This window comes from Miniopterus natalensis, chromosome 6 (genome assembly GCF_054644295.1).
Source record: "Miniopterus natalensis isolate mMinNat1 chromosome 6, mMinNat1.hap1, whole genome shotgun sequence".
Classification (NCBI taxonomy): domain Eukaryota; kingdom Metazoa; phylum Chordata; class Mammalia; order Chiroptera; family Miniopteridae; genus Miniopterus; species Miniopterus natalensis.
Window position 1 is genome coordinate 24,014,713 of NC_142086.1, and position 25,174 is coordinate 24,039,886.

At 38.3% G+C, this 25,174-nt stretch overlaps 1 protein-coding gene across 2 annotated transcripts in view; it reads left to right on the forward strand.

The window, feature by feature from the left end:
• Positions 1-25,174, forward strand: part of NSUN3 (NOP2/Sun RNA methyltransferase 3) — a 161,794-nt gene that overhangs the window by 94,734 nt on the left and 41,886 nt on the right. The window contains exon 6 of one of the 2 annotated variants that reach the window (XM_087818110.1): positions 19,550-19,726. The exons of the other annotated variant lie outside the window; for it this stretch is intronic. Coding sequence (XP_087674236.1) covers positions 19,550-19,592 — 43 coding nt within the window. The 3' untranslated portion in view covers positions 19,593-19,726. Of the gene's footprint in view, positions 1-19,549; positions 19,727-25,174 lie in introns of those variants that run through there. 2 annotated transcript variants of the gene reach the window in all.

Sequence of the window (25,174 nt, forward strand, 5' to 3'; positions counted from 1 at the left end):
TTTAAAAAAGCTGACTAAGTACCTACTTGATGGCTACTTAAGTATAGAAATAAATTAAGTAAAGACATGTCCTGCTCCTGGAGACTTTATATTTAAATAAATGAGAGATATGAAAAGAAAACTGATATCATAACTGTACATGTTTTGCAACCTAGGTTTCTCTTTACAGCTCTACCCCATCCCTGCCTGGGGCATATGAAACCAGGGAAGAGTTACTACATGAAGAGAAAGGAATCTAGAGAACTGGATGAGGGAATTAAAACTCCAGAAAATATGAAAGCAGAGAAATAAAAATGAAATGGACTACGAAGAAGAGATGAGAGATAGAATTAAAAAGAGAGAGCAGGAAGGGAAAGAATGCTTGTTGTCTACCTACCACCTTCCATCCTCTTTAACATGCTTCCTCATTCAATGTTCACGCCAACCTAAAAAAAGGAAATATATATATATATATATATATATATATATATATATATATATATATATATATAAAATATCTTTATTGATTTCAGAGAGAGGAAAGGAGGGGGAGAGAGAGATAGAAACATCAATGATGAGAGAATCATTGATCGGCTGCCTCCTGCACACTCCCTACTGGGGATCAAGCACTGACTGGGAATCGAACCATGATCACCTAGTTCATAGGTACACACTGAACCACTGAGCTACACTGGCCAGACAAGACCAAGCTCTTTAGCCACTCAGCATAGTACATGAGTCTCTCTAATAACTGGCTTTAAGTACTTCTTAATCTTTTCCTCTACTCTCTGCTTTGAAATTTATTATTTATGGGTACCTAACAGCTTGTAGCTTTCAGAACACATCTACTAGCTCATGACTTAGGTCTTTGTTTATGCCTGGATGCTTTTCTAAACTTTCACTACCTTGCAGACTCTTTAGTCATCCTCTCCACTGCATTAATCATCTTCTTCAGGGATCCTGAACTAAAGATAAGGCTTAATACTGCCCACCCTCCCACCCCCTTCCCTTCTGTGCTCCAAAGAGAGCCCTCATTATATATTTAACTTAGCATATTGAAACTGTTTATGTGTCTGCCTCCCTGAGAAGATTATAGAATTCTAGATGGCAAGGCCTGGGACTTTCTTAGTTTTGCATTGTCAAGGGTCTAAAATAACTAACACATATTAGGCAGATAGTATTTATTAACCCAAATTAAAATGTTTACACTGACCAAAGCTGGCTCTTTGCTTTGACTGTACACACAATGCACAGACTCCATAAACATACCTTGAGCTGGAGGGATGCCCCTAGGCTGGTTACACTGTCCAATTAATAATCCTCAACTTAGTGTTTTAAAAGAGGCAGACAGAAATGTTCTTTTTGCAAATAACTTTTTAAAATTGTGCAAACAAGATTTGGGGAACTAATGTCTAAATCATTACAAGAGAATATGCTGAAGTTATTTCTTTGCTAAATTATCATCTGCATATTGAACTCGAATGTGGGCCTCCAGGGAACATCATTTTCAGATTGCTTTATATCTCCTTGTTATTTTTTCCCTTGTTCACCTCTAGATGCTAGTTTGCCCCTCACCACATCGCAGGCTAAGTGTGGAGTCCCTGGGCTAGGCTTGGGGTTGCTAACAATCTAGGAAAAATTTTTTTCCTGAACTTTCTGTGGACTAATTTACATCATCTAGGCCTGTTGATAAGGCACAAGAGCCCCTGGGACTGAGTTTTAAGTGCTTACAAAGTGGATGACTTACAGTCATCATGCTTTCCTTGATATCAAGGACAGTTGATAAAATGATGTTTTTCTCTTGCAAAAATAGACTTTTTGCAAACTATGATATTGGAAGAAATGAATTTTGTACAGTTTATGCTGCAGGCATAGGTATACAGTGTTTTTCCCCCACTTTATTTAGGATTGTCTTTTTGCTGATTTACATGTATACTTTCAATTGGTTTCTTAATAGGCATGAAATTATAACAAATAATGATTATACACCCAGAGTAGTGAATACCCTGAGTATGTATGGACACAATAAATGCTGGTTATTGACAGTGCAGGGTTTCATCCGTCTCATCACAGTGAGTGGAGAAGCACTGGAGGTGTAAGACCTCATTTCCAGCCCTTGCTCTATAGCTAATAAGCTTTGTGCCCTTAGAAAAAACAGTCTTACTCTGCACCTTAGTTTTTTCATCTGTAAAATTTGGGGATTGAACTTTATGGCCTCACAACTGTATTTCTAGTTATAAAATTTTACATTTCATACTAAAATGTTAAAAGTTTTAATGTCTGGATGATGGATTTTTGATCACTTTTACCTTCTTTTAATTTCTGTGCTTTTTAATTTTTCTCAGTATTTTATTGGCGATTTTTGTTGTTGTTGTTCTAGAAAACAAAAATGGTATATAGAATTACATTGCTTTAATGAAAAAATTTAAATAGCAAAATAGCATTATTATACATGCATGGTACCAATCCATAAATTATCTCATTTAATTATCATATCTACACTGAGAGTCAGAGATTATTATCCTCACTTTTGAGAAGGAATCTGAGGCACAGAGAAACAAAATAACTCTCCCAATGAAATTAGTTAAGTTATAGAATCAGGATGCTAAGCTCTACAAATTCCTTATAGATCATGCTGCTTCTCTTTAAAACATTTTAAGGAAATGGCAGTTTCTCATATATATTTTTAAATAAAACACATAAGGAACTTGGGAATAAAAAGGACTGATCTAAAGAAGTTAACTGAACTATGAGATACAGAGTTCAAAACAATGGTTATAAGGATGCTCAAGCATATTAGTAAGAATATTAAGGAAACTAGTGAGATCATCAGTGATATAATAAAGAACCAGTCAGAAATGAAGGCTACACTAACTGAAAGGAAGAATAACTTACAGGGAATCAACAGTAGAGTAGAGGATGCCAAGAATCAAATCAGCAATTTGGAACATGAGGGAGAAAAAAACACCCAGTCAGAAGAGCAAAAAGAAAAAGGAATCCAGAAATATGAAGATAGTGTAAGGAGTCTCTGGGACAACTTTAAGAGGCCCAACGTTTGTATTATTGGGGTGCCAGAAGGGGAAGAAAGAGACCAAGAAATTGAAAACTTATTTGAAGAAATAATGACAGAAAACTTCCCCTACCTGGGGAAAGAAATAGACTTAAAAGTCCAGGAAGCACAGAGGGTCCCAAACAAGAGGAACCCAAAGAGGCCCAGAGCAAGACACATCATAATTAAACTGCCAAAGGTTAAAGACAAAGAGAGAATCTTAAAAGCAGCAAGAGAAAAGCAATTAGTTACCTACAAGGGAGCACCCATACTACTGTCAGCTGATTTCTCAACAGAAACTTTGTAGGACAGAAGGGAGTGGCAAGAAATATTCAAAATGATGAAAAGCAAGAACCTACAACTAAGATTACTCTACCCAGCAAAGCTATCATTTAGAATTGAAGGTCAGATAAAGAGCTTCACAGATAAGGAAAAGCTAAAGGAGTTCATCACCACCAGACCAGCACTACAGGAAAAGTTGAAGGGTCTGTTTTAAGAAGAAACTAATGAACAAAAAATCTGACAAGCTAAATAGATCCAGAGACTTTGAAGCATGCAACAGACGATCATATCTCAGAGAGAAGAGGGAAGGAGGGTGGAGGGTGGGAAGAGATTAACCAAAGAATTTATATGCATATAAGCATAACCCATGAACACAGTCAGTAATGGGGTGAAGGCCTGGGGAGAGAGTGGGAGCAAAGTGGAGAGGGTCAAAGGGGGGAAAAAATGGGACACCTCTAATACTTTCAACGATAACAATAATTAAAAAAGTTAACTGGATTATTAAGGAAACTGCAATAATAGCCTGTGATTAAAACACTTCGGGTGTTTTCTGTTTTCTAGTGGTTGCATTTTAAGAATTGACCAGTGTCATAGGTCACTGAAAGCACATTTTCCAACTGTTGTAAAATCCCCATCTTCTGGTTGTGCTTTTCGAATCAAGTCGTGCATGCAGGTCTCATTCTTAGTGATGTATGCTGTGCTTTCTGCGAGCCAGCAATCCGCCATCAATCCAGCTTCTCCACTAGCTGTTACCCAGCATCAGTGACAGATTTCAAGCAAAACTCTGCAGACTTGGCCTCCCACCAATTCACACTGCCTGACTTTAATTGCTTCTTAATCCTTTCATTAATCTCTTGTTGATCCTCTAACACAGTCTGCACAAGAGCTTTCCAAACCTCCACTCACTTCCAATTCAGGGCCCATCCTTCCCTCTCATTTTGAAGTGGACAACCTCCCTTCTTTATCAAGAAGTTAGAGAGTGTTTGTGAGCTTAAAAAAAAAAATCTCTTCTCTCTACCTGTTCTTTTGTCTTTTTTAAAAAAAAGCCTGAGAGTAAAAGTGTCTTTCTTCAGGACTAACACTTTCACTTTCACCCAGATCCCATGCCTTCCTCACCTCTCCCTCCAGCATCATTAGTATTTTTTTTATCAACTACATCCTTTCTTTCTACTTCCACTATCTTGAAATATACATTCTGCATCATCCAAATTCCATTAAACAGTTCTTCTTTCCTAACTTCCAAAAATTGTTCTATTTATCTATATTCAGCATCTCTAAATCTGCACCCTCCACCCTCTGTCCAGTTTCTTACAATATTGATTTGGAAGCTCCATAGTCTAGGGAAGCTGCTCTCTCAAAAGGCCCAGTGACATTTTCCATTTTCTTATTAAATATAATGGGCTTTCATAATTTTTCTTTTTGACATTTTTAAGCACTTGACTTGGTTTTCAATTCTCTTCTTTATGAATTTTTTTCCTCATTTCTCAGGCTTTCTCATGACTCCTCTGGCTTCCCCAGACCTCTTCTTTCCAACCCCTCTATGTTCTTCTGTTATATGACATTTCATATCATAATGAGTCACTCAAATATTTGACAACAAATGTGTCTCTTCTAAGTTTTCATCATAAGGTTTTTACATATTCTATTAGTTTCAATTTTCTAAATTCATTCCATCTGAAATTAATTTTTATTCCCCCCCCCACAATTTTTCCCCTTGTGTTTTGAGTGATAGAAATAGCACCACCCGTTTCCCATTTACCCAAGTTTCTCTTCACTGGAATCCAAACAATTACCACCTGTTTAATTGTATTAGTTGTTTATGCTGCATAACAAATTACCACAAATTTAGCCACTTAAAACAACATACACTTATTACCTCTCATTTTCTCTAGGTCAAGATTACAGGCATGGCTAACTGGGTCCTCTGCTTGGGGTCTCATAAGGCCAAAGTAGAGATACTGGCTGAGAATGAGGGTGCATCTGAAAGCTCAACTGGGATAGGATCTTCCTCTCTTCCTCCCTCCCTCCCTCCCTCCCTCCCTCCCTCCCTCCCTCCCTCCCTCCCTCCCTCCCTCCCTCCCTCCCTCCCTCCCTTCCTTCCTTCCTTCCTTCCTTCCTTCCTTCCTTCCTTCCTTCCTTCTTTCCTTCCTTCTTTTCATAGCTTTAGAACTAATGGTGGTTTGCTTCCTCAGTGCCAGTGCAAGAATGAATTTGCCAGAGATCAGTTGCCCGTCTGTCTTTTTCTCTCCCTATTAATATATCTCAACCAAGGAAGTGATATCCAATCATGCTTACCTTATTCTTTTGGCTAGAGGCAAGTTATAGGTCTTGCCCACACTCAAAAGATATGGGATATACAGGTCATAACACCAGAGAGTTACCTTAGAATTTTGTTTCCCACACAAGTTTTCCCACAGAATGTAGGCAAGGGAAAAAAGTACGTTTTACCTATGCTATAGGAACAATTTTGGAGCCAAATTGGATAAGCATACAAAATTCAAAAATGAAGCTTTAGCTTACTATTGGGATCCCAGGGAGGGAATAAAGTTGGGTTTAGAAAAACAGGTCAGAAGGCAGAATAGAAGGTGGGAAAGGCTCAAGGAGGAGATGCTGTAAATGTTTTCCCCAAATGGTCTACTTCAGTGCTTAAACTACCTGTGCTGATGGGCCAGGATTTTTGTTTGTTTATTTGTTTGTTTCTACATTCAACCCATTACAGACCAAAACTTTTGTAAAAGTAGAAAGTAAATAAATTACTAGAAAAATTAAGTTAAAAAGGAAAACGAAGACAAAGAATATGAGCTCAGTTTCTTTGTGTCACGTCAAAACGGAACAAAACAAAATTACTATGTTAAACTGGTACAAAAATTTCCAAATGCTTCCTTTCAATATCTATACTTATCTCATTGAGAACAGGTGACAGTCTGAGGACCAACCAGCATTGTCTGCTGTTCACACTTTTAATGGAACTGACCTAATTCATGCCCACAGTATAAGTTCTCCCAGGTATATATTAATTCCCTTTTCTAGATTCAAGCACCGATCTCTTTGCTGAGCTTCTTTTGTTCACTGACAAATGAACTATTGAGCACTTATTGTTCAGGCTCCATGCAGGACTAGACAAGACACTAAATAAGTGGATGGCTTCTCTTTGCACACCTTTACCTCGGGATTCAAGTGGCCTCAAACACAGCGTGTCAAAGGGTGAACTTGCCTTCTTCCCTCCAGCCTGCTGCCCATCCTGCCTCTTCCAGTTTCACACTTGACACTTCCACTCACAAGTTGCCGAAGTCAGAATTTTATTTATCTACTCCTTACTGCCTCCTTTTTCCTCTCCAAAATTGCAAATCTATTTGCATATATCTCCGGTGCTGCTACGGTCATCAGGCACCCCCCATCTCTGGTGGGGAGCACTGTAGCAGTTCACTGTATGTGCGCCTTGACATCATTCTTGCTTCTCTCCCTTCAACCCCGCGGTACATTGGGAAGAGCTTTCCAAACTCCAAACCTCGTTTCGGCACTACTTAAAAACCCTTGGAGGTTCCTCATGAACCTGAAAATGTACTGAGGTCTCCAAGGTCCTTTATGGGCTAATTCCCGATGACTCTTCTCTTGCCTCACTTCCTCTTGGGAGCTTTACTTCTGCCAGACTGAATTATTTGTGATTTCCTGTCTGCACTTCCCTTCATGGTGGCACTGTCAAATTGGGTTGTAACACAAAGAGGCTATGGCTGGAATGTTTTCATCATTAGACGGTGAATACTTGAGGTTGGAAACACATTTTCATTGATATTTTGAAACAGATGGATGAAAGGTTTGTAGAGAATGGGTTGTACACACATTTGGGGTTGATCTGTCCTTCCTCTTCTGTTCTTGCTGTCACCACTCTGATTTAAAATCTCATTATAGGGTATCTGGACTATTACCATAGCCTTTTATTTTCCTCCTGGACTCCTCTCACTTCCTCAGAATCCATTTAAATGCCTTTTTGTGAGGCTTTAACTCTGCATTCAGAGATAATAAAATAAATATTTGGTTAAATACATTTATTTTACCAACAAATTTTATTTTTGAGCACCTACTATGTGCTGCCATTCACTGTTCTTTATGTTTGGACTCCATCAGTGAACAAAATAGAAGAAAAATCTGTGCTTTTGTGGAACTTATATTTCTTTTACTACATTTCTGTTCATGAAATTTCATTTATTTTTAACTGTGAAATATACAGACAACTCAAATGACAGAGATGCAGTCACATACTACTAGCAGAGAAAGCCATGGGTCCCCATGCATTTCAAAATGCTACATCCAATATCCTATATGAGTTATATATAATTACAGCAATACATCATTCCATGCAATAAACCATCTCAAGCTCAGGGGCTCAAAAGAATAAACTTGTATTATTGCTGATAAATCTGTGAGTCATCTAGACAGTTCTGCTGATCTGGAACAGGCTCAGCAGATCTCATCTGGGCTAGCTCACACATCTGTGGAAATCTGGCGGATCTGGAGGCTGCCGCATCTAGAATAGCCTTACTTATATCTGTCTGTGTGTTGGTTGCTGATTCTGATGATAGAGGTGACCGGACCAGATATATCGCACCATCTGGCCAACTAGCTTGGGCTTGTTCAGATCCTGGTGGTAGGTTCCAAGAGAGAGAACAAGTGACCTAAGTATCTTGAAACCTAAGCTCCGAACTGGCGCATGAACTCTTCCGGCGCTTTCTGTTTTCCAAAGCAAGTTAAAAGGCTAGTCCAGATTCAAGGGGCAGGGAAATGGTTTCTACCATTGGAAGGCAGGAGCCGGTCACGCTGCAACGGGCATGAACAGGGGGTGAGGAACTGAGGACATTCTGGCAATCCACCTACCATGGTTTCCTTCTTCACAGACCCGGTATCTGATAGGATGCTTATACAGAGTTGTTTGCTTGCCAGTCATTCCACACAATTGTCTTATTTCTGTGTGTTTCCTAACTTACCGTGATCCATAAAACTAAAATACAAACCCTTAGTTTTTTGTGAGCTCTTTGAGGACAAGGAACATACCTAGCTCATCTCCTCACCTTCCGTGGCCCATCGCACGGAAGGGACTCTGGGAATACTTGCTGAGTCAGTTACATGAAGCTGCAGTAGAGAGCACAGGGGGCGCCGTGTTGAGATGTCCTTTGACATCCACTTGGACTTATTTATTTATTTTATTTATTTTTTAAAATATATCTTTATTGATTTCAGAGAGAGGAAAGGAGAGGGAGAGAGAGAAACATCAATGATGAGAGTCATTGACCGGCGGCCTCCAGCACGCCCCCAACTGGGGATGGAGCCCGCAACCCGGGCATGGGCCCTGATGGGGAATCGAACCCTGATTGCCTGGATCCTGGGTCGATGCTCAGCTGCTGAGCCACGCCGGCCAGGCTCTACTTGCATTTAAAGGAGCATGAAAATACTGTAACTTTCCCAGTAGTACTTGGATAGCTGAATCGCTTCCCTATTTATTGGGGACAACAGCAGAGACACATTAAACTTGACACACCAACAGCTGTCTGGTGCTTGTGAGGAGCGATAAGGCTCGATTTCTTGAGGCAGTTAAAATGCGGGCAACAAAGCAAAATCGAAGCGCCTCGGAGGGAGCAGGGCGCCCCGAAGCTCGGCCTGCGCCCCAGCACAGCTAAAGCTGGTGGCTAAGGCCACCTGCCCCGCGCTGGGGAGCAGGAGGGGTGCGGTCAAAAGGCCTGCCAAGCACTTGCCTCCTTGAACCAAGGAAATGGTGTTAATACAGGATGAAAAAGCCTTTTACAGCAACTCCTAAGTTATTCCCACAAGGACCTAACTATCTGGAGATAAGTTCCAGGTGAAAAGAAAAAATACAGGTGAATTAGAAAGACGAGCGATCCTCACTCACAGAATTTGAGAGACATATTTCTGCTAGAAAACTCCGATATTAATAAAAGAGCTTTTGTGGTTTTTTTTTAAAACTAATTTTCCCTCAAGGATTTTTGTGTAAGTATAGGCACCGAAATAAGATTAAAAAAATTAGAAAGAGGAAAGCTTCTTGGCTGTTGTAAATATTTGCTTTTTGCATTTTCAAATGTGAACCAGTTTATTTTTAAAAGTTGGAAGAAAATGAGATAGATGTATGTTTTTAAAAAGTGCACAAACAAGAAAAACAAACAAAAACTCACAGACACAGGGAACAGTAGGGTGGTTACCAGAGGGGAAGGGAGGGCGGGGGTAGTGAAGAGGAAAGGGGGTCAAATATATGGGCATGGAAGGTGATTTGACTTGGGTGGTGGGCACACCATGCAATATACAGAACATGCATCATAGCAACGTACACTTGAAACCTATATGATCTTATTAACCATCGTCACCCCAATAAATTTAATAAAAATAAATAAATCACTTTAAACAACTGCAAAAAGCCCAGAAAAACAAAACAAAGCAAAAGTACTTTATAAAAATTGGAAAGATGAGCAATTTTTAGTTATATTTTAGTTTATTAAAGAATATTCTATTTTCATTAGGATAGACTGCATTTTCTCACATGTTATTTATTTTACAAAGGAATATGAGGATTGTTTAAGTTAAATTCTAATTTTAAGACTTTATTTTAAATGAAACCAGCATCAAGGTGCATTCAAAGAGGAGAGTAGCCTCTTTATCATGGGCAGTATAGTATAATTATTACAGAGTATTAATTTAATCACAATAATCTGTAACAAATAGAATAAAGTGATAATATTTATGTAAACTACTGTATTCTTTTTAATAACATGGGCAGTCAGGTTTAGGTATTATGACCCCAAATTCGTAATTTGCTCAAGTTATCCATATCTTATTACACTAGGCAAACTCAGGAGAACAGTAGATCATGTAAATACCTTTAATATTATTCATGAGTTTTACTCCTACAGTAGGTTGGAGCGTGCTACAGATATTCTCTTCTGAATGACCTTATTTGACTTCTGATATTGCATTTCTGCATTTTTTTCATTACAACTTAAAGAGGCTCTGATTTACCTGCCTGCTACAGATTGTGTTCTTTTGTTTCTACCTTTTGCTCCAGTTCTCTTAATAATGTTTCTTCTCTTTATATACCTTCCTACTTTAAAAAAAAAAATTATCCTTACAGACCTCTTGGCACCAATTTATATCAGTAGTCAGGATTGCAGACTGAAGTTAATATGTTTAGCTTTAGACAGCACAGATTTTAATCTGTGTGTGTTTGTGTGTGTGTGAGAGAGAGAGAGAGAGAGTGTTTAATCGACCTGTAATTTATGACTACTTCCCTGGTTTCCCCCTGGCAGAAATGAGATCATTTAATACTTGTGCTACAGGACAGCTTTGCTAAGCACTGCTGCTCATATCACATGCTATCTTTGGGTATATGATGACCTCAAAAGAATGAAAAAATAGTCAAAAATGAGACAAAACAACTTTTGTACTTCATATATTAACATATTTTCTAGTCCTTATAAATAATTTGTTCGCTTTAGTAAAAATAATATTGAGTTAAGCTGAGTATTCTTAGGAAATGAGGTCAGAAATTGGGGTAAAGATTTAAAAATATTAATGAAATTTATTTTTCCTTATAGTTCAGTTATCCATAGTCACATTCACTCCTGCCAGTTCCAAGTACTGTTCTAAGCATTGGGATTAGAGCAGTGAAGGAAAACTGTTTTTGATCTCTTGGAGTTTATATTTGTAGTTGGGAAAGACAGAAAAGAAATAGAAAATTAATCAGGTGCTGATAAATGCTAGAACAAAAAGTAAAAAGGGGAAAGGTGCTCCACGACAGGTGTGATTTTAGATAGTTCAGCGGCATCATCCCTGACAGGTGATATTTGATCAGAGCCCTGCATGAAATAAATGAGTGACTAGTGTGACTCCCTGGAAGACAGTGTGCTTCTCACAGGCATGTGCTTGATGTCTGAAGGGAGGAGAGCAAGGCCAGCTTGGCTGGAGAGGATGAGTGGGAGATAGGGTCCGACAGGTGGGCGTTGGTATAGACCCTGGAGAGGGTAGTGGGGCCAGTCAGGCTCAGCCCTCTGGGCCATGGGAAAGGTTAAGAATTTCACTAAGTATATGTGAAGTCATGGGAAGATTTTGAGTATAGGAAAGAAGAGCTCTGCCTAATTTTTTAAATAAAAAACCACTTTTATACCATTTTTATGTATATAGTTCAGTAGTGACAACTACATTCACATTGTTGAGTGACAGATCTCAAACACTGTTTCATTGCAAAAGTGAAACTCTATACTCATTGAACAACAATTCCCCATTTCCCCCTCCTACCAGTGCCTGGAAACCACCATTCTACTTTCTCTTTCCATGAGTTTGATTACTTAGCTAAGTGAAAGATACAGTATTTGTCATTTTGTAACTGGCTTATTTCATTTTGACATGCTTTTTATATTTTTGACTTTATTATATTATCTTCGTGTTATGGCTTCTGTGTGAAGGGGATATATATAGGCTAAGAGAGGGGCAAAGGTGGGATTCGAAGTGCAAATTCTGAGGCTATTGCAAGTGCTCTAAGCAAGAGATGATGTTATTTTGAACATAAGTAACAGAAGAAGTTATAATAAGTAAATAGACTCTGAGTAGATTGTTAAAGGTAGAGACAATGGGATTTGCTGATATTTTTAGAGATGAACCATAGAGTGAATTTTTTGAATAACTTAATCCTTTATCAGTCATTGAGGGTAATATCTGTAAAATCTTAAATGCTGTGTGGCTTCTGTAATGGCGTGCTGATGGTAAAGCAGCCTATTTGATGGCTCAGGGTTATTATTTTGAACTTGAGTATTTCTATCTGTTTTAAATGTAGGTGTGGATGGTGTAAAATTTACATGGCAAGAGGGTATGGAAAATCTCACTGGATTGGGTAATAGTGAACATTTGCAGGTAGAGGAAAAGAATGCCTGGTTTTGACAGCAAGTTGGTCCCACCCCACAAAATATTTTAGAATATTGTCTAGATATTGCTATATTACAAACTGCTTTCTCTGTACTCTTTATAAAGTCTATTTAGCATTATTTGAGCATGAAATGAGCTGGTAGAAACTTGAGACCCAGTGAAACTAGAGAATGTGGGGGAAGGAGAAGGGAAGAATCCTACTTTCTCTTGTTATTTTTAGTTTAATATTGAAGAGAAAAGCAAGAAGAATTCTACAGACAGATTTTTTTTAGCTAATAGGAATAAAAAACAGCCATTGAGGAATATCTCTAAGTGTAAAAATTATTGGTTATTGCCTGGCCATTATGGTTCAGTGGTTGAGCATTGACCTGTGCACCAAGAGGTCATTGGTTCTACTCCTGGCCAGGGCACATGCCTGGGTTTTGGGCTCGATTCCCCCCAGCAGGGAGCATGCAGGAGGCAGCCAATCTATGTTGATATTTCTCATCAATGTTTCTATCTCCCACTCCTTCTCTCTTCCTCTCTCTCTCTCTCTCTCTAAAAAAAAAAAATCAATGAAAAAAAGGTTATTGCAATAAACGCAATAAAAAAATCAATTATATGCAGCTTAAGATTTAAAAAAATCTCGTTACCTCTGGCATGCCATGTTCCTAATGAGCCTATAAGAGATGTAATGAAGGGACACAGGTCTCCTAGGTTGGGCTTCTCTTCCTGTATCATCAAGTCTTGTATTTTCTTGATTGACAAGAGGAGATGCAGTGTGTGTATCCTGGCCATGTGTACATTTTTTGACCATTTTTAAAGCATGTCAGGCAGAATCTTGTAATTAGCTGAAAAGTCATGCAATTCAGTTTCACTTTGCTGAACTCAATCGGTAGGATTGACAGCATGCCTTTAACAGATTCCTTCAGTAGATAATTAGACCAGTTTAACGCAAGCACTGCATGAATTAACATTTGCACTTGGGTATGAATATTTAGGGCCACAGGGCTTTCTGCGGTGCCAGTTGTTTCCCCAGGATTTGCAGGAGTGTCTGTTAGGTGCTTGTAATGTATTGATTAGTACAGAATGGCACCAATTAGAGAGTGTGGGAACATCCCTGGAGTCAGAGATGATATGCTTACTGGTGATACTTAGGCTTTTCCTGTAAATTCTAACCCAGGCAACAGGTTGCCTGCTTCAACTAGTCATATATTTCAGTTTTGATATGAATTTTACTTTAAATTGCTATGCAGAAAACTAGTACTTTCCCTGGCCTTTCCTGGAATTATGCCATCTGTTATTTTCTCCAATCTCTATGAGTTTTTTCATCTATAAAATTAACCCAAAAGATCAGATACTCTAGATGTGATAAATAAATAATTGAATAAATAAATAAACAAAAGAATCACTGGGCCATTGAAACTTGCCTTTTGTTGTGATAAAAATTGCTTCAACACAGCTTGTTAGTGCATCAAATATTCACTCAAAATTTTATTTGTATTTAGCTGGGAATTTCAAAGAACTTTATACTATTTACACAACCATCTCTGAGAAAATAAAATCTCCAGTGCACATACTTTTGTGATAAACTCAGAGCATTGGGAAATGGAAGGAAAGCTCAAAGCTGAAAGAGGTTGTATACTGTAGTGGTTAAGAGCATTAACTCTAGAGCTAGAATGGCTGGGCATGAACCCAGCTCTGCCGACTAGTTTCCTAGTTGTATGACCTTGAGTAAGTTATCTAAACTTTCAGTTATGTGACCTTGTTGTGCGACCTTGTTGTGTGACCTTGAGTAAGTTATCTAAACTTTTACTCTGTCAACAGTGTGGTAATAACAGTCCCCACCTTGTAGGGGTGTGAGAATTAGGGAGTGTAATATATGTAAAGAACTTAGAACAGTACCTAGTACTCTATAAACACTATGTGTTTGCTCTTCATATTTGCTCATTAATATACATATAGTATAGACACTTTGAAATGATCTTTTCTAAAATATATAAAAGATTGAATGTAAACTTTAAAATATTTCAAATACTTCTTACTTATAAGAGGTAACAAATCTTCACTGTAAACTAAGCGTTGGGTCTCCCTTCCTTCTGAAATCTGCAAGCCCCTGGGCCTCCTCCCCTCCATCCAAGACGTTAACCATGCACTTTGACGGTTAATGTCAGGTCTGACTCACAGGTAGAGTTTTCATGGTCTGGAAAACAATAAAGTGATTTTAAGTGTACCCTCTCCATCATTTTCAGTCTTCCAATTCTACATTTTTATAATGCAGCAAGGATGGATATATAGACTGTGCATGAACACCAGCTTGCAATCTGTGTGTGGTCCAACCCAGGGTATTAGGGCAGTTGGGTCAAAATAACAGTAAGAATGTTAAGAAGCTTCTGTCTGCTCTAATTAGAATTGCCCCCAGGCCTGAATCTCAGTAGAAGACCTGTGCTGCTGTCAATAAAAGTGAAAGGGAAAGTAGAACTCCTCTGGAAATATAAGTGGATTTCCTACCCAGCAGAATTGAAGAGTTGTATTATTCCTGGGGTAATTTAGGAATAGCCTGAAGGCGACCTGTTCTTTCTTTATGAGCTTTCTAGGTGCTAAGTAAATAAAAGTTACTTAAATTGAGTTGGCGGGAGACCTCAGCTCTCAGACTTCTAAGGAACGCTGCCTGCCAAGCAGAGCACAGCATCCTTCCTCTTACATGTTCTAGGGACAGAATTCTCCCTTTTTGCATTTCTGCTCTGCACAGGCGGGGCCGGGGAGCCAGCTGAAGCTATGTCCCCAGTACGTCTAAGAGAACTGAAGGATGCTTTCTGACCAATACAAGTTATATTAAACAGAGTTTACCTGTGGCTTTTAAAATTGGGATTCATCCCACATAGTATAATCACCCCCCCCCCTTTAATAGTGTGAAAAATGAATGCCAATGTCATGTATCTGTAGAAAAGTTATTCATTTTAGTCACCATACTGTGTATTGCTAAATCTAAAACTCCTGAAGTTCAGTAAATATAAGGCCATACTATTCTAGTATTTGTTTATTTGTGGAGATTTCTTCCAGAGGATTAAAAAAATGGATTTTATATGGGAAGTGCTCCAGTTGAGATGAGTGCTGTGATATCACAGGATGAGTGACTTGCATTCCAAAGGTGTTCGATGAAGACGACAGGCACCCTCCGTGTCTGTGCGGGGTGGGAGGGGGAGGGGAGGTACTTTTACTTCATCTCAGACTGCAGATAACCACCCTGGGTGCCTCAGCGTCAGGATTCTGGAAGATGCCTTTTGTCAAAGCCTGGTTAAGGCTGATTTCCCACAGTATAGATAAATCAGAATGAAGATTTGCCTTTCAAATATCTATCAGATTAGATGAGAATGCCGGCATCGTTTCTCTAAATTTTTCTCTCTGGGCTGCTATATGCAAACAGAAAAAGAAAAAAAGAAAAAAGATGTTTCTCTCTCCCAAGTGTAAACAAGGATTTTCCCAGTTTCTTTCTTTTTTGACTTTAATTTGCCACTTTGTAAAGCAAAGTTATGAAACAAAAAGCAAGATTAGCATCCTATGAATTTCCAGAGTTTCCTATAAGAATTAGGGCAGAGCACACATTTCTTAAAAAGGTTGTGATAGAAGGGAAAGAGGAGAAGGCCGGGAAACAAAACCTTTGTGTTTCTCTGCCTACTCCCTTCAAATGCCGAGAGTAATCATTTTTGTAGGCAATGTAACCGAAGTTATACACGTTAACAAGATACTGCATTGGGTATTACAAGAGGGTAATTCTCTTTTCAGAACTGTAACTCTATGATTAAAATCCAACATAGAAAATCTGAAAGTGTGGCCAATAAAGGGAACCTAAACGGAGCAAAAGAAGTCACCCAATTATTCCAACAAAAAAAAATGTGTATTTCCTTCCCGCTGCTCAAGTTTTAGTGTGAGAACAGCTATTATGATTGACAGCTAAGTCTATTAAGATGCTGCCTTTCACATGGGCGTGTGGGATGTGAGTTACGCGTTAGAAGTTGTCACTATTGTTCTTAAGTGCATATTCCTGATGCACGGCATTTCTTTCTTAGCTCTCGCTTTGCCTTTTTATTTTTCTTTGCCATTTATTCCTCAAGGTGCATGCTCATTAGTAAGTTAAAGTTTTTTTGTTTTTTTAAATTTAAGGCAAAAGTGTGTAACTTATAATATTTTTTCCCAAAACCTATTTGAAAAGTTTTATGTCTCAGACTTTGAGACGATTTACAGAGTATAAATGACCCCTGAGTTGAAAATTATGTGAAAATATTACAGATTAATATTGTCTCTGATTTACTCCCTAATTGCTTTGTGTGTTAGCTATAAAAGATGTAAATGTTGAACCAGGTATTTCTTCCATACCTGAGACCTTGCATTCCAGGGAACTCAGCAAGGTCCCGTGTCCCCACCATGGTGGACAGTTGGGAATCTGGTGGAGAGTCTGAATGACAAACGAACATGGTGTTAGACAAATCTGCCTGCACACCCCAGGCCGCCTAGGTTATCTAGGTAACTTTGGTTAAGAGAGTCGACCTTCGCGAACTTTAATTGCTTTACCTGTCACACGGATATAATACGTACCTTTTCCCAAGGTTACTATTGAAGACCGAATGGAACGCCTATGTCAAGGCTCTGCGCAGAGCCTGGTCGGTTATCGGGACTCAGCAAACTGTAGGGAGTTCCTTCCTTCCTCCCGAGGAAAGGAATTTGAACAAAGTTGCCACTGGCGTTAGTACTCTTGCTTCTCTAGCTTTTGTTTTTATTAATAAAACATTTTAAAATCTTTCTTTCTTTTTATTTTTTGTGATGAAATAGGACCATTATAAATAGATAGTAACTTTACTATATTGTGGGTAGGAATACATGTTGGCTCAACCTTTAGGATGATGCTCCGGCAATGTATAGTGAGAGACTTAAAATCTGGATCCTCTTCAACCTCCTAATCCTAAAGAATTAATCAGAAAAGTGCATAAATGTTTATGTAGCATAGTTATAACATTGAGGAATTGGAAGCAAGCTAGATAAATAAATTATTAGGGGATTAGTTAAAAAATATTTAAGACATGCCCAGAATGGAATATTTTGAAGCCATTAAAAATAATGTTGCAGAGACTCATACATTTATATGGACAGATGATCATTACGTATTATTAAGCAAAGAAATATTTAACTAAACTATATTAGTCAAGTTAAAATATTTTCACAATTAAATAAAATAAAATAAAATATGTACATACTAATGTTCTCAGTTGGTATCTCTAGGTGGTGGGGTTGCTTTCGATTTTGTATATTTTGGTATTATCTGAATTTTAAAAACCAAGCAGGTATTGCTTGCATTTGCTTATTTGGGAAGATATCCATTATTTTAAAAATTATTTCATTAATATATAAAATTACTAAGGTAGCATGTGCTATTTGAAAATTCGAACAATATAAAATGCGTAAAGTAAGAAATGAGAGTTAATCCCACCTCCTCACGCATTTAATTTATAAGCAGTAAAAAACAACAAGAAAATTCTCCATTAATAAAATAGTCAGAGCCTTGCTAATTCAAATTGTTATCATGGGAGCAAGCAGCAGAAACAGAGCGCAGGATAGTGTGTTTCCTTCCTAAGTGGTTGGGCGGACAAAGCCAAGATATTTGAGAACCGTGACTGTCCTTGTGAACTTTTTCCTCTGTGATACCTACCATTGTAACCTCATTTGAGGCTTTAAGCGAATTCAGAATAAAAGACCTGTTGCTTTGGCACACAGGAGCCTTCCCTGCTATTCAGAACACACATGCCCACCCAGTGTGTGAAATTGCACTGACAAGATTCCACGGAAAGCTTGCTGGGCAGCAGTGAGCTGAGTGAGGAGCATGCCAGTCGACCTGGGCCAGGCCAAGCGGAGAGGCGCTGCGTGGGAAGGGTCTGCAGGAGGCTTGGCTAAGCACAGCCGGGATAATCACACCTGGCTAAATATCCATGATCACAATTAAGGCTGCTTTCTACTCATTGACACCGAGCTGTCTGAAAGGTGTCTGTTATATAAATCCCCCGGAGGAGAAAATGCTTCGAAGTGCACGTGGTAGGGAGCAATGCTCATTTTTTGTTCTTAGATTACATTAGGTGTAAACAGATTTCAAGGGATTTTAATCATGTGGAACAGAAAAGAACCCTTTTAGCAGCTTTGAGAAGTAAGGCAGCAGTCAGAAATTTCATCACTAGTTTCCTTGAGAGGGATGTTATCGCTATGATAAGTGGTATTTTATGCTGTATTTTATGCTGAACTGATCAGGTTTCACTCTCTTTGAGCCACCTTTCATTTGAGGAACAGAAGAAACCTGTAGTCTTTCTAGGAAACCGCCTAGCAGGAGAACACGGCATCAGGGGCCCTCCTTCCCTTACCCTGGGCCCGGGCGAGGGGCCCGCTGAAGTCAGTCAGGTTCGGGACTTGCCTTCCCACCTTGCACAAGCCCCTACACCTCTCCGAATTCAGCTTCCACATCTGTGACATGTGGAGAATTTATTCATTTTTACTGAGACCCTGCTCCGCTAACATAAGAAAAGAAAACAAATGCAATGGTGCAGTTTTGAGTCTGGAGCATGAGGCAGAAGGCGTGGGGATCATACATATAAGTTCTTAGTTCATCATCTGGGGTTGTTGTGAATGGGAAGTACTGAAGCACTTAAAACGCCAGTGTTACGGGCTTTTTATTCCCTTCCAATGGAAGCGTAAAATTACCAACAAGACAGCATGCTCTATGTGCTCCATTGTTTCAAATATAAGGGCTTCTCATGAATTTGGTGATGCACCCTGCATGCTTTGAGACTGTAACAGAAATCTCAAGAAATTACTTATGAGCAAAATTAACTGCTTATAATCTCATACATAGTACCACTCTCTCTGCCATGTTATCCATTTTCTCACTGCAAAAATGTATCTGTTATATAGGGTAAGGTCAAAGAACATCAAACATAGCAATGAAGAGAAAATCCAGTTACTTATCTAGAAGGCCCCCCTAAATATAATGTTTTCTGTGATTAGAAAATATATTATCTTGGTCTTTCATGAATCTCTACATTTCTCTCTGGATGCCTGGATATGGCATTAGATCCCAACGGAGAGTCATTGTATTGCAATGCGAGACCCAAGAGAAAGAGAGCCAAAATTTTAAAGAACTAAATAGTTTAACAGTTTAGGTTTTTTTCTTTAGCCTTAGAACTGAAAGCTGATAAAATGACATTTACTTTTTAGTACTGGATGAAATGTAAAGACATATGTAATCGGAATGAAACCATGCCAAACCTCGGGAATGTTGAAAATCATCTCCTTCCTTCTCAGGCCTCACTCTGCAGAGAGTGAGAGGGACCTGTGCCGGCTGTAACATTTGAGGACATTGCTGCCGTCCTACCTGTTCACTCAGCTCAAGGAGGCAAGAAGCTTTTTCAGTTTTGGAATATCTACAAACCAATCTATGAGAAATGGATGAGAGCCTAAGAATAGAAGAAACAGGTTCAAGGGTGTTTCTTCACTTAGCATAAAGTTTTCAAGGTACATCCATGTCGTAGCGTGTGTCACTACTACATTTTTATGACTAAGTAGTGTTCCATTGTATGCATATGCCACATTTTGTTTATCTGTTCATGAGCTGATTTATAGTTAGGTCCTTCCCACCTTTTGACCATTGCAAATAATTCTGCTATAAAAATTCATGTGTAAGTTTTTATTTGAACACCTATTTTCATTTTGGGGGAATGATATACCTAGGAGTGGAATGTTTGCATCATATGGTAAATCTGTGTTTAACTTTCTGAGGAATGGCCCAACTGTGTTCCAAAGGGGCTGTATTATTTCACATTCCCACCAGCAATGTACGAGGGTTCCAATTCCTTACCAACGTTTGTTATTTTTCTTTTTTTAAATAGCCATTCTGAAGAAAAAAAGATAAAAAATATGAACAATAAAATGGCAATAAATACTTATCTATCCACAGTTGAAACTAAAAAGCAAAACAAATGAATAAGCAGTACAGAAACAGATTCATAGACACAGAAAACATTTTGATGGTTGCCAGAGGGGAGGGTGGTTAGGGGGACGTGTGAAAAAGGTGAGGGGATTAAGAAGCACAGTTTGGTTGTTACAAAATAGTCTGGGGCTGTAAAGCACAGCATAGGGAATATAGTCAATAATATTCTCATAACTACGTATGATGTCAGATGGGTTTGAGGTTTCTCGGGGTGATCACTTAGTAAGTTATATAATGTCTAATCATTGGGGTGTACACTTGAAACTAATATAATATTGTATGTCAATTGTAATTGAAAAGTAAAAAATGATAATAAATAAATAGCCTTCCTAGTGAGAAAAAAATTCAAGGGTGTTTCTTGAGCATATTTCTCTTTGGAGCTGGCTCTTCTTTTCCCCTAGTGCAATCCTCGGATGGCCCTGCTGCAAAACTGTTCACCATGTCATTGTCCCTTCTGCAGACAAGTTCCAATGTCAAACACAAGGTACAAAATCCCTGCATGTTAATTTAGACTCTCACTTCGGTATGATGTTTAGTTTCACAATTGAGGATGGAAGATTAGCTTTACATTTACTATGATGAGTTATAAACTTGCAGATGGCATTTCTGCATAACTTTGCCTTTCAATTCCTGAGTGAAGTTCTGTCTAATAACTAGAGAACCAAATACAATATTGTGTTTGGTATACTCAGTTTCTGTCAGGTTTCATCTCTTACTGAACAGTGAAGGATGAAGACTGGAGGCATTCTTTCATTTTCATGGATTGGGGATTCATAGCTATGTATTTTTCTTACAAATTTATGTCCTGATTTTAGATCCTGTTTTCTTTTTTTGTTAAAATCAGATTATTACAAAATTTCTTCTAGTCTAACTGTAAAATTCAGGAACAATGTTCTGCCAATGCCAAGGGTAGGTGATAATGAACAGAGAGAAAACAGATCTTTTAAATTGTTCAATTTTATCATATTTCTTCATAATTCAGAACTATTTCAATCACACAGGTAGATTGGAGTCTCCCAAAATGCAGGACATGTACTATAGATAAGGTAATAGAAGCTCCTCTCACCATCTGACCTTAGTCACATGAAAGACTCTGAGTGAGAACTACCCAGTGTAGTCCAATCAATTACCCAGCACCATGAAACATAATATTATTATTATTTTTATTGTATCAGATCAGTGTTCATTTTTTGAGGTCATTAATTATATTATACTTATATAAGATATTAACATTAGAAATTCTGTAAATGGTACATAAAAGCCCTCTATGTGATCTTTTGCTACTTTCTTTAAGTATAAGGTGACTTCAAATGAAACCTCCAGGACCATGAGAGATAATAAAAAATGTTATTGATTGTAGTGGTTTATTTTACAACAATAGATAACAAAAGGTAAGTATTGTTCACTGAAATTTATGGGGATGGGGGAAATAGATTTATTTATTTTAAATTAGCTTTAATTTGAAATCTTACACTTACTAAAGTTGCAAAAATAGTACAGAGAGCTCTTATATACTCTTATTTTAGCTTCTCCTAATGTGAACATCTTGAACAATCACAGTAAAATTAATGACATAAAAAATGAATATTTATACAATAATATCATTAACTAACCTAGGGACCGAATTTTTCCAGTTGTACAATTAATGTCGCTTTTCTAGTCCAAGATTCAATCTGGAACCCCACTTTGCCTTTGGTTGTTGTATTTTTGTTAGCCTTCTCAAATCTATTATACAATTCCTCAATCTTTGTCTTTTATGACCTTGACATTTTGAAGAGCATGGACCAGTTATTTTGTAGAATGTCACAATTTGGATTTATCTGATGTTTCCTCACGATTAAATTCAAGTTATGCATTTTTTGGCAAGAATATCAAAGAAGTACTGTTGTAACCTTCTCAGTGTATCATATCAGGTGCAGCATTAGACGTGTCTTCATTCATTGTGTCTTATTATGCAATTTTAACTTTTATCACTTGGTTGAGGCGATGCTGTCAGGTTTCTCCACTGTAAGGTTATTTTTTTCATGTGTAATTGTGGAGGGTAAAAAAAAATTCCTCCCACCTTGTAATTTCTTCTAGCTGAGCTAATAATCAAATAAACAGACAGATTGAAAGGAAACAATGTCTAAAGTTTACTATATGAATGCACATTTGAGGAGTGCCACAGAAATGAGACCCAATACTCAATGGGCAGTTGAGGCTTATATGCCATTCTGGACAAAGGAGAATCGGGGGCAAGGGTTTGGGATGTTGAAAGGGAAAAAAAGGCAATTCATAAATAGCTGAAAAGAGTAGAACACAGATGGCAAACAAATTCCTGGTACTGAACCCAGAAACAATGGGACTCCTGGGAGGAATCTACCTAACAGGCCCCTGCTTGGACCCTTCTTATCTAAAGCTAAGGTGAATATGCTGAGTCCCTTCCTGGAGCAGGCCTTTCCATCTTAAGTCTCTTAGACAGGAAAGGGGAAAGGTCAAAGGTTCTTTCTGAGTCTTTTTTCCCCTCTTCTTAATAACCAGCTTAAAATCAATATCCCAAAAAGCACATTTTTGGGTGGCAGAACTTTGGTTTTCTTCATAATTAATAAGTATCTGGTAAGGATTTTGAAACTATGCAAATATCCTGTTTCTTATCATATTTTTATCTACTAATTTTAGCATCCATCTGTGACTCTTTCCTGCAATAGTTATTACTGTGGTGTTTGCCCAATGGTGATTTTCTGTTTTCACCGTTTCTCTACACATAATAATTAGAAATTGATGGTAACAAAAGCTGTCCCTTTCCATTTATTTATTTATCTATTCAATTATTTATTTATATCACAGTGAACTACAGATTATAACACAATTGTCATTTATTTCATTGTTCAAATTGACCTGGATTTGCCTGCTGAAATTCTTCAAGTCATTCTTCAATGTGCTTCTATTATTTTCTAGCATTTCCTTTCTTTCTGGCACCATAAGTTATTCCAGGATTGTCTGGTATTTTCTCTGCCTTAGTCCTGGAATCCATCAATCCTCCAAGAGCCCTAGTTCCTTTCATTGAAGGAAAGTATTTAGAAACTAAAATCTGGGAACTAGGTATTCAAATTACTACTGGAGCAGTATTGCTACTGGACTCCCTCAATGCAAAGAGCTGGAATGTAGATGCATATAAACTAACCTATGAATACAGATGTCTCTGTATTTATTTCTGTATTTATCTGTTGCCTGGTTTAGCACCAGGTGTTAAACCAGCGGAGTCAGACCAGACATTGGTTCACCAACCTCAGTGCTGGCTGAGAAAGAATTCAGAACCAAGGCTAAACTATAAGAGAACATTTACTTAGAAAGTCACAGAGATAGAAGAAGTGAGCCATAGGAGAAATGGGCTAAGGAAACAACTTACAGAGGCAAAAGAAGGGCCCTTGGAGCTTAGGAGAAAGAGAGAGGCAAGGAAAATGCACCTAGGGGAAGGGGGTGAGGAAAGGGATAGGCATGCTTCATAGAGAGAGCCAGCTTGGGGATCTTAGGAGGGGTCCCAGGGGAGGATCTCAATAGAATATTTTTCAGCTTTCCAGGTGTGTCCTTATGGTCTCCACTGATTGGTAGGTGCCAGGGCAGGGGGTCATCATTGATCATTGCATCTGGTCCTGATGTCAGCCATGGTGTCATTTTGTCTGCTTTTGCTGCTTTTCTGGGCCTGCAGCTGAAACATAACTGAGGCCTAAATGCCACCTCCGGTTTGACCAAAATTCTGACTGTGTGGTCAGCAGACCTGAGGCTTTGCTCTTAGGATTAGTTGGGCTAGAACCTCATTGTTCTGAGGGCTTACTTCTTAAGGAAGTGGTCATGTAAGGGCTTGTGTGGAGATTATATGAGGCTATTCTTTGACCCCCCCCCGTTCCTCCTCAAAGGGGGTCTAACCCACATGACTAGTGACACACCAGGGGAGGAAATGTTGGTAGGGGAGGCTGGAACCACATGGCCAGGGATATGAAAGGTCAGGGGGCCTAAACCACAAGACCAGTAATATGCTAAGGGAGCAAAGGTCACCCTGGGGGCAAGGTCCTTGTTTGCCCAGTTTTGCCCATTGCTAGGTAACCGGGGTTTTCCACCCTGCTGGGCTTCCATACCTGGCCCACCCTCATTGCTTTCCTCATGTCTGTCTAACAGCCCACCACATATCTACTCATATTTCTATTAAAAACTGATATAGAAACACCTGATTTTAACCCACCACCATAGATTTTATTCTAGCCTTCTTTATTTATTTGTAATTCATTTCTCTAACCTTGAGAAAAGACGCTCTCCGTTCTATATCTTTACATATGAAAACTGACTTTTGATGGCCACCAGTCACTCTCCTCTTATAGCCCCCTTTTCCCTACTTCTAATTTCTTTCCTTGCATTTTAAATCTCATAAAGGTAAGTTTGTCAATAGAGATAAATGGAAACTCCAGTTTTGGAGAATTATGCTATTAAACAGTTCACCATGGATCAGGGTTAATAAGCAAACAAAGGCATTTAATGAATGTTTTTAAGTAATTCCATTTTACTAGGCTAATGTCATATTGGTTTAAGAAAATTAATCATTTGATGGATTTTATTGAGTACAGCACTAACACCCCTTCATTGGGATTTACAATAAAAATAGCAAATTGAGACTGAATATATCCAGTAATATATGTCAGACATGTCCTAGAAAAAGAAAACAAACAAAATTAATATTATGCATTATTTTAATTTTGTAAAGGATGTTGGAACACTCCTTCTGTGAATGATGCCATACAAAACTAGTTTTCACTGTTCAGGTTATACAGTGACAGGAATAAATGAATATCAATTAGACACTTGTTTTTCATTTATTTTAAGCTTAAAATGTTAGCTATATCATTTGAATAATGTATGTACCTATTTTAACTAATAGTCTTATTTTTTTCAGCTACTTAGTTTAGAAA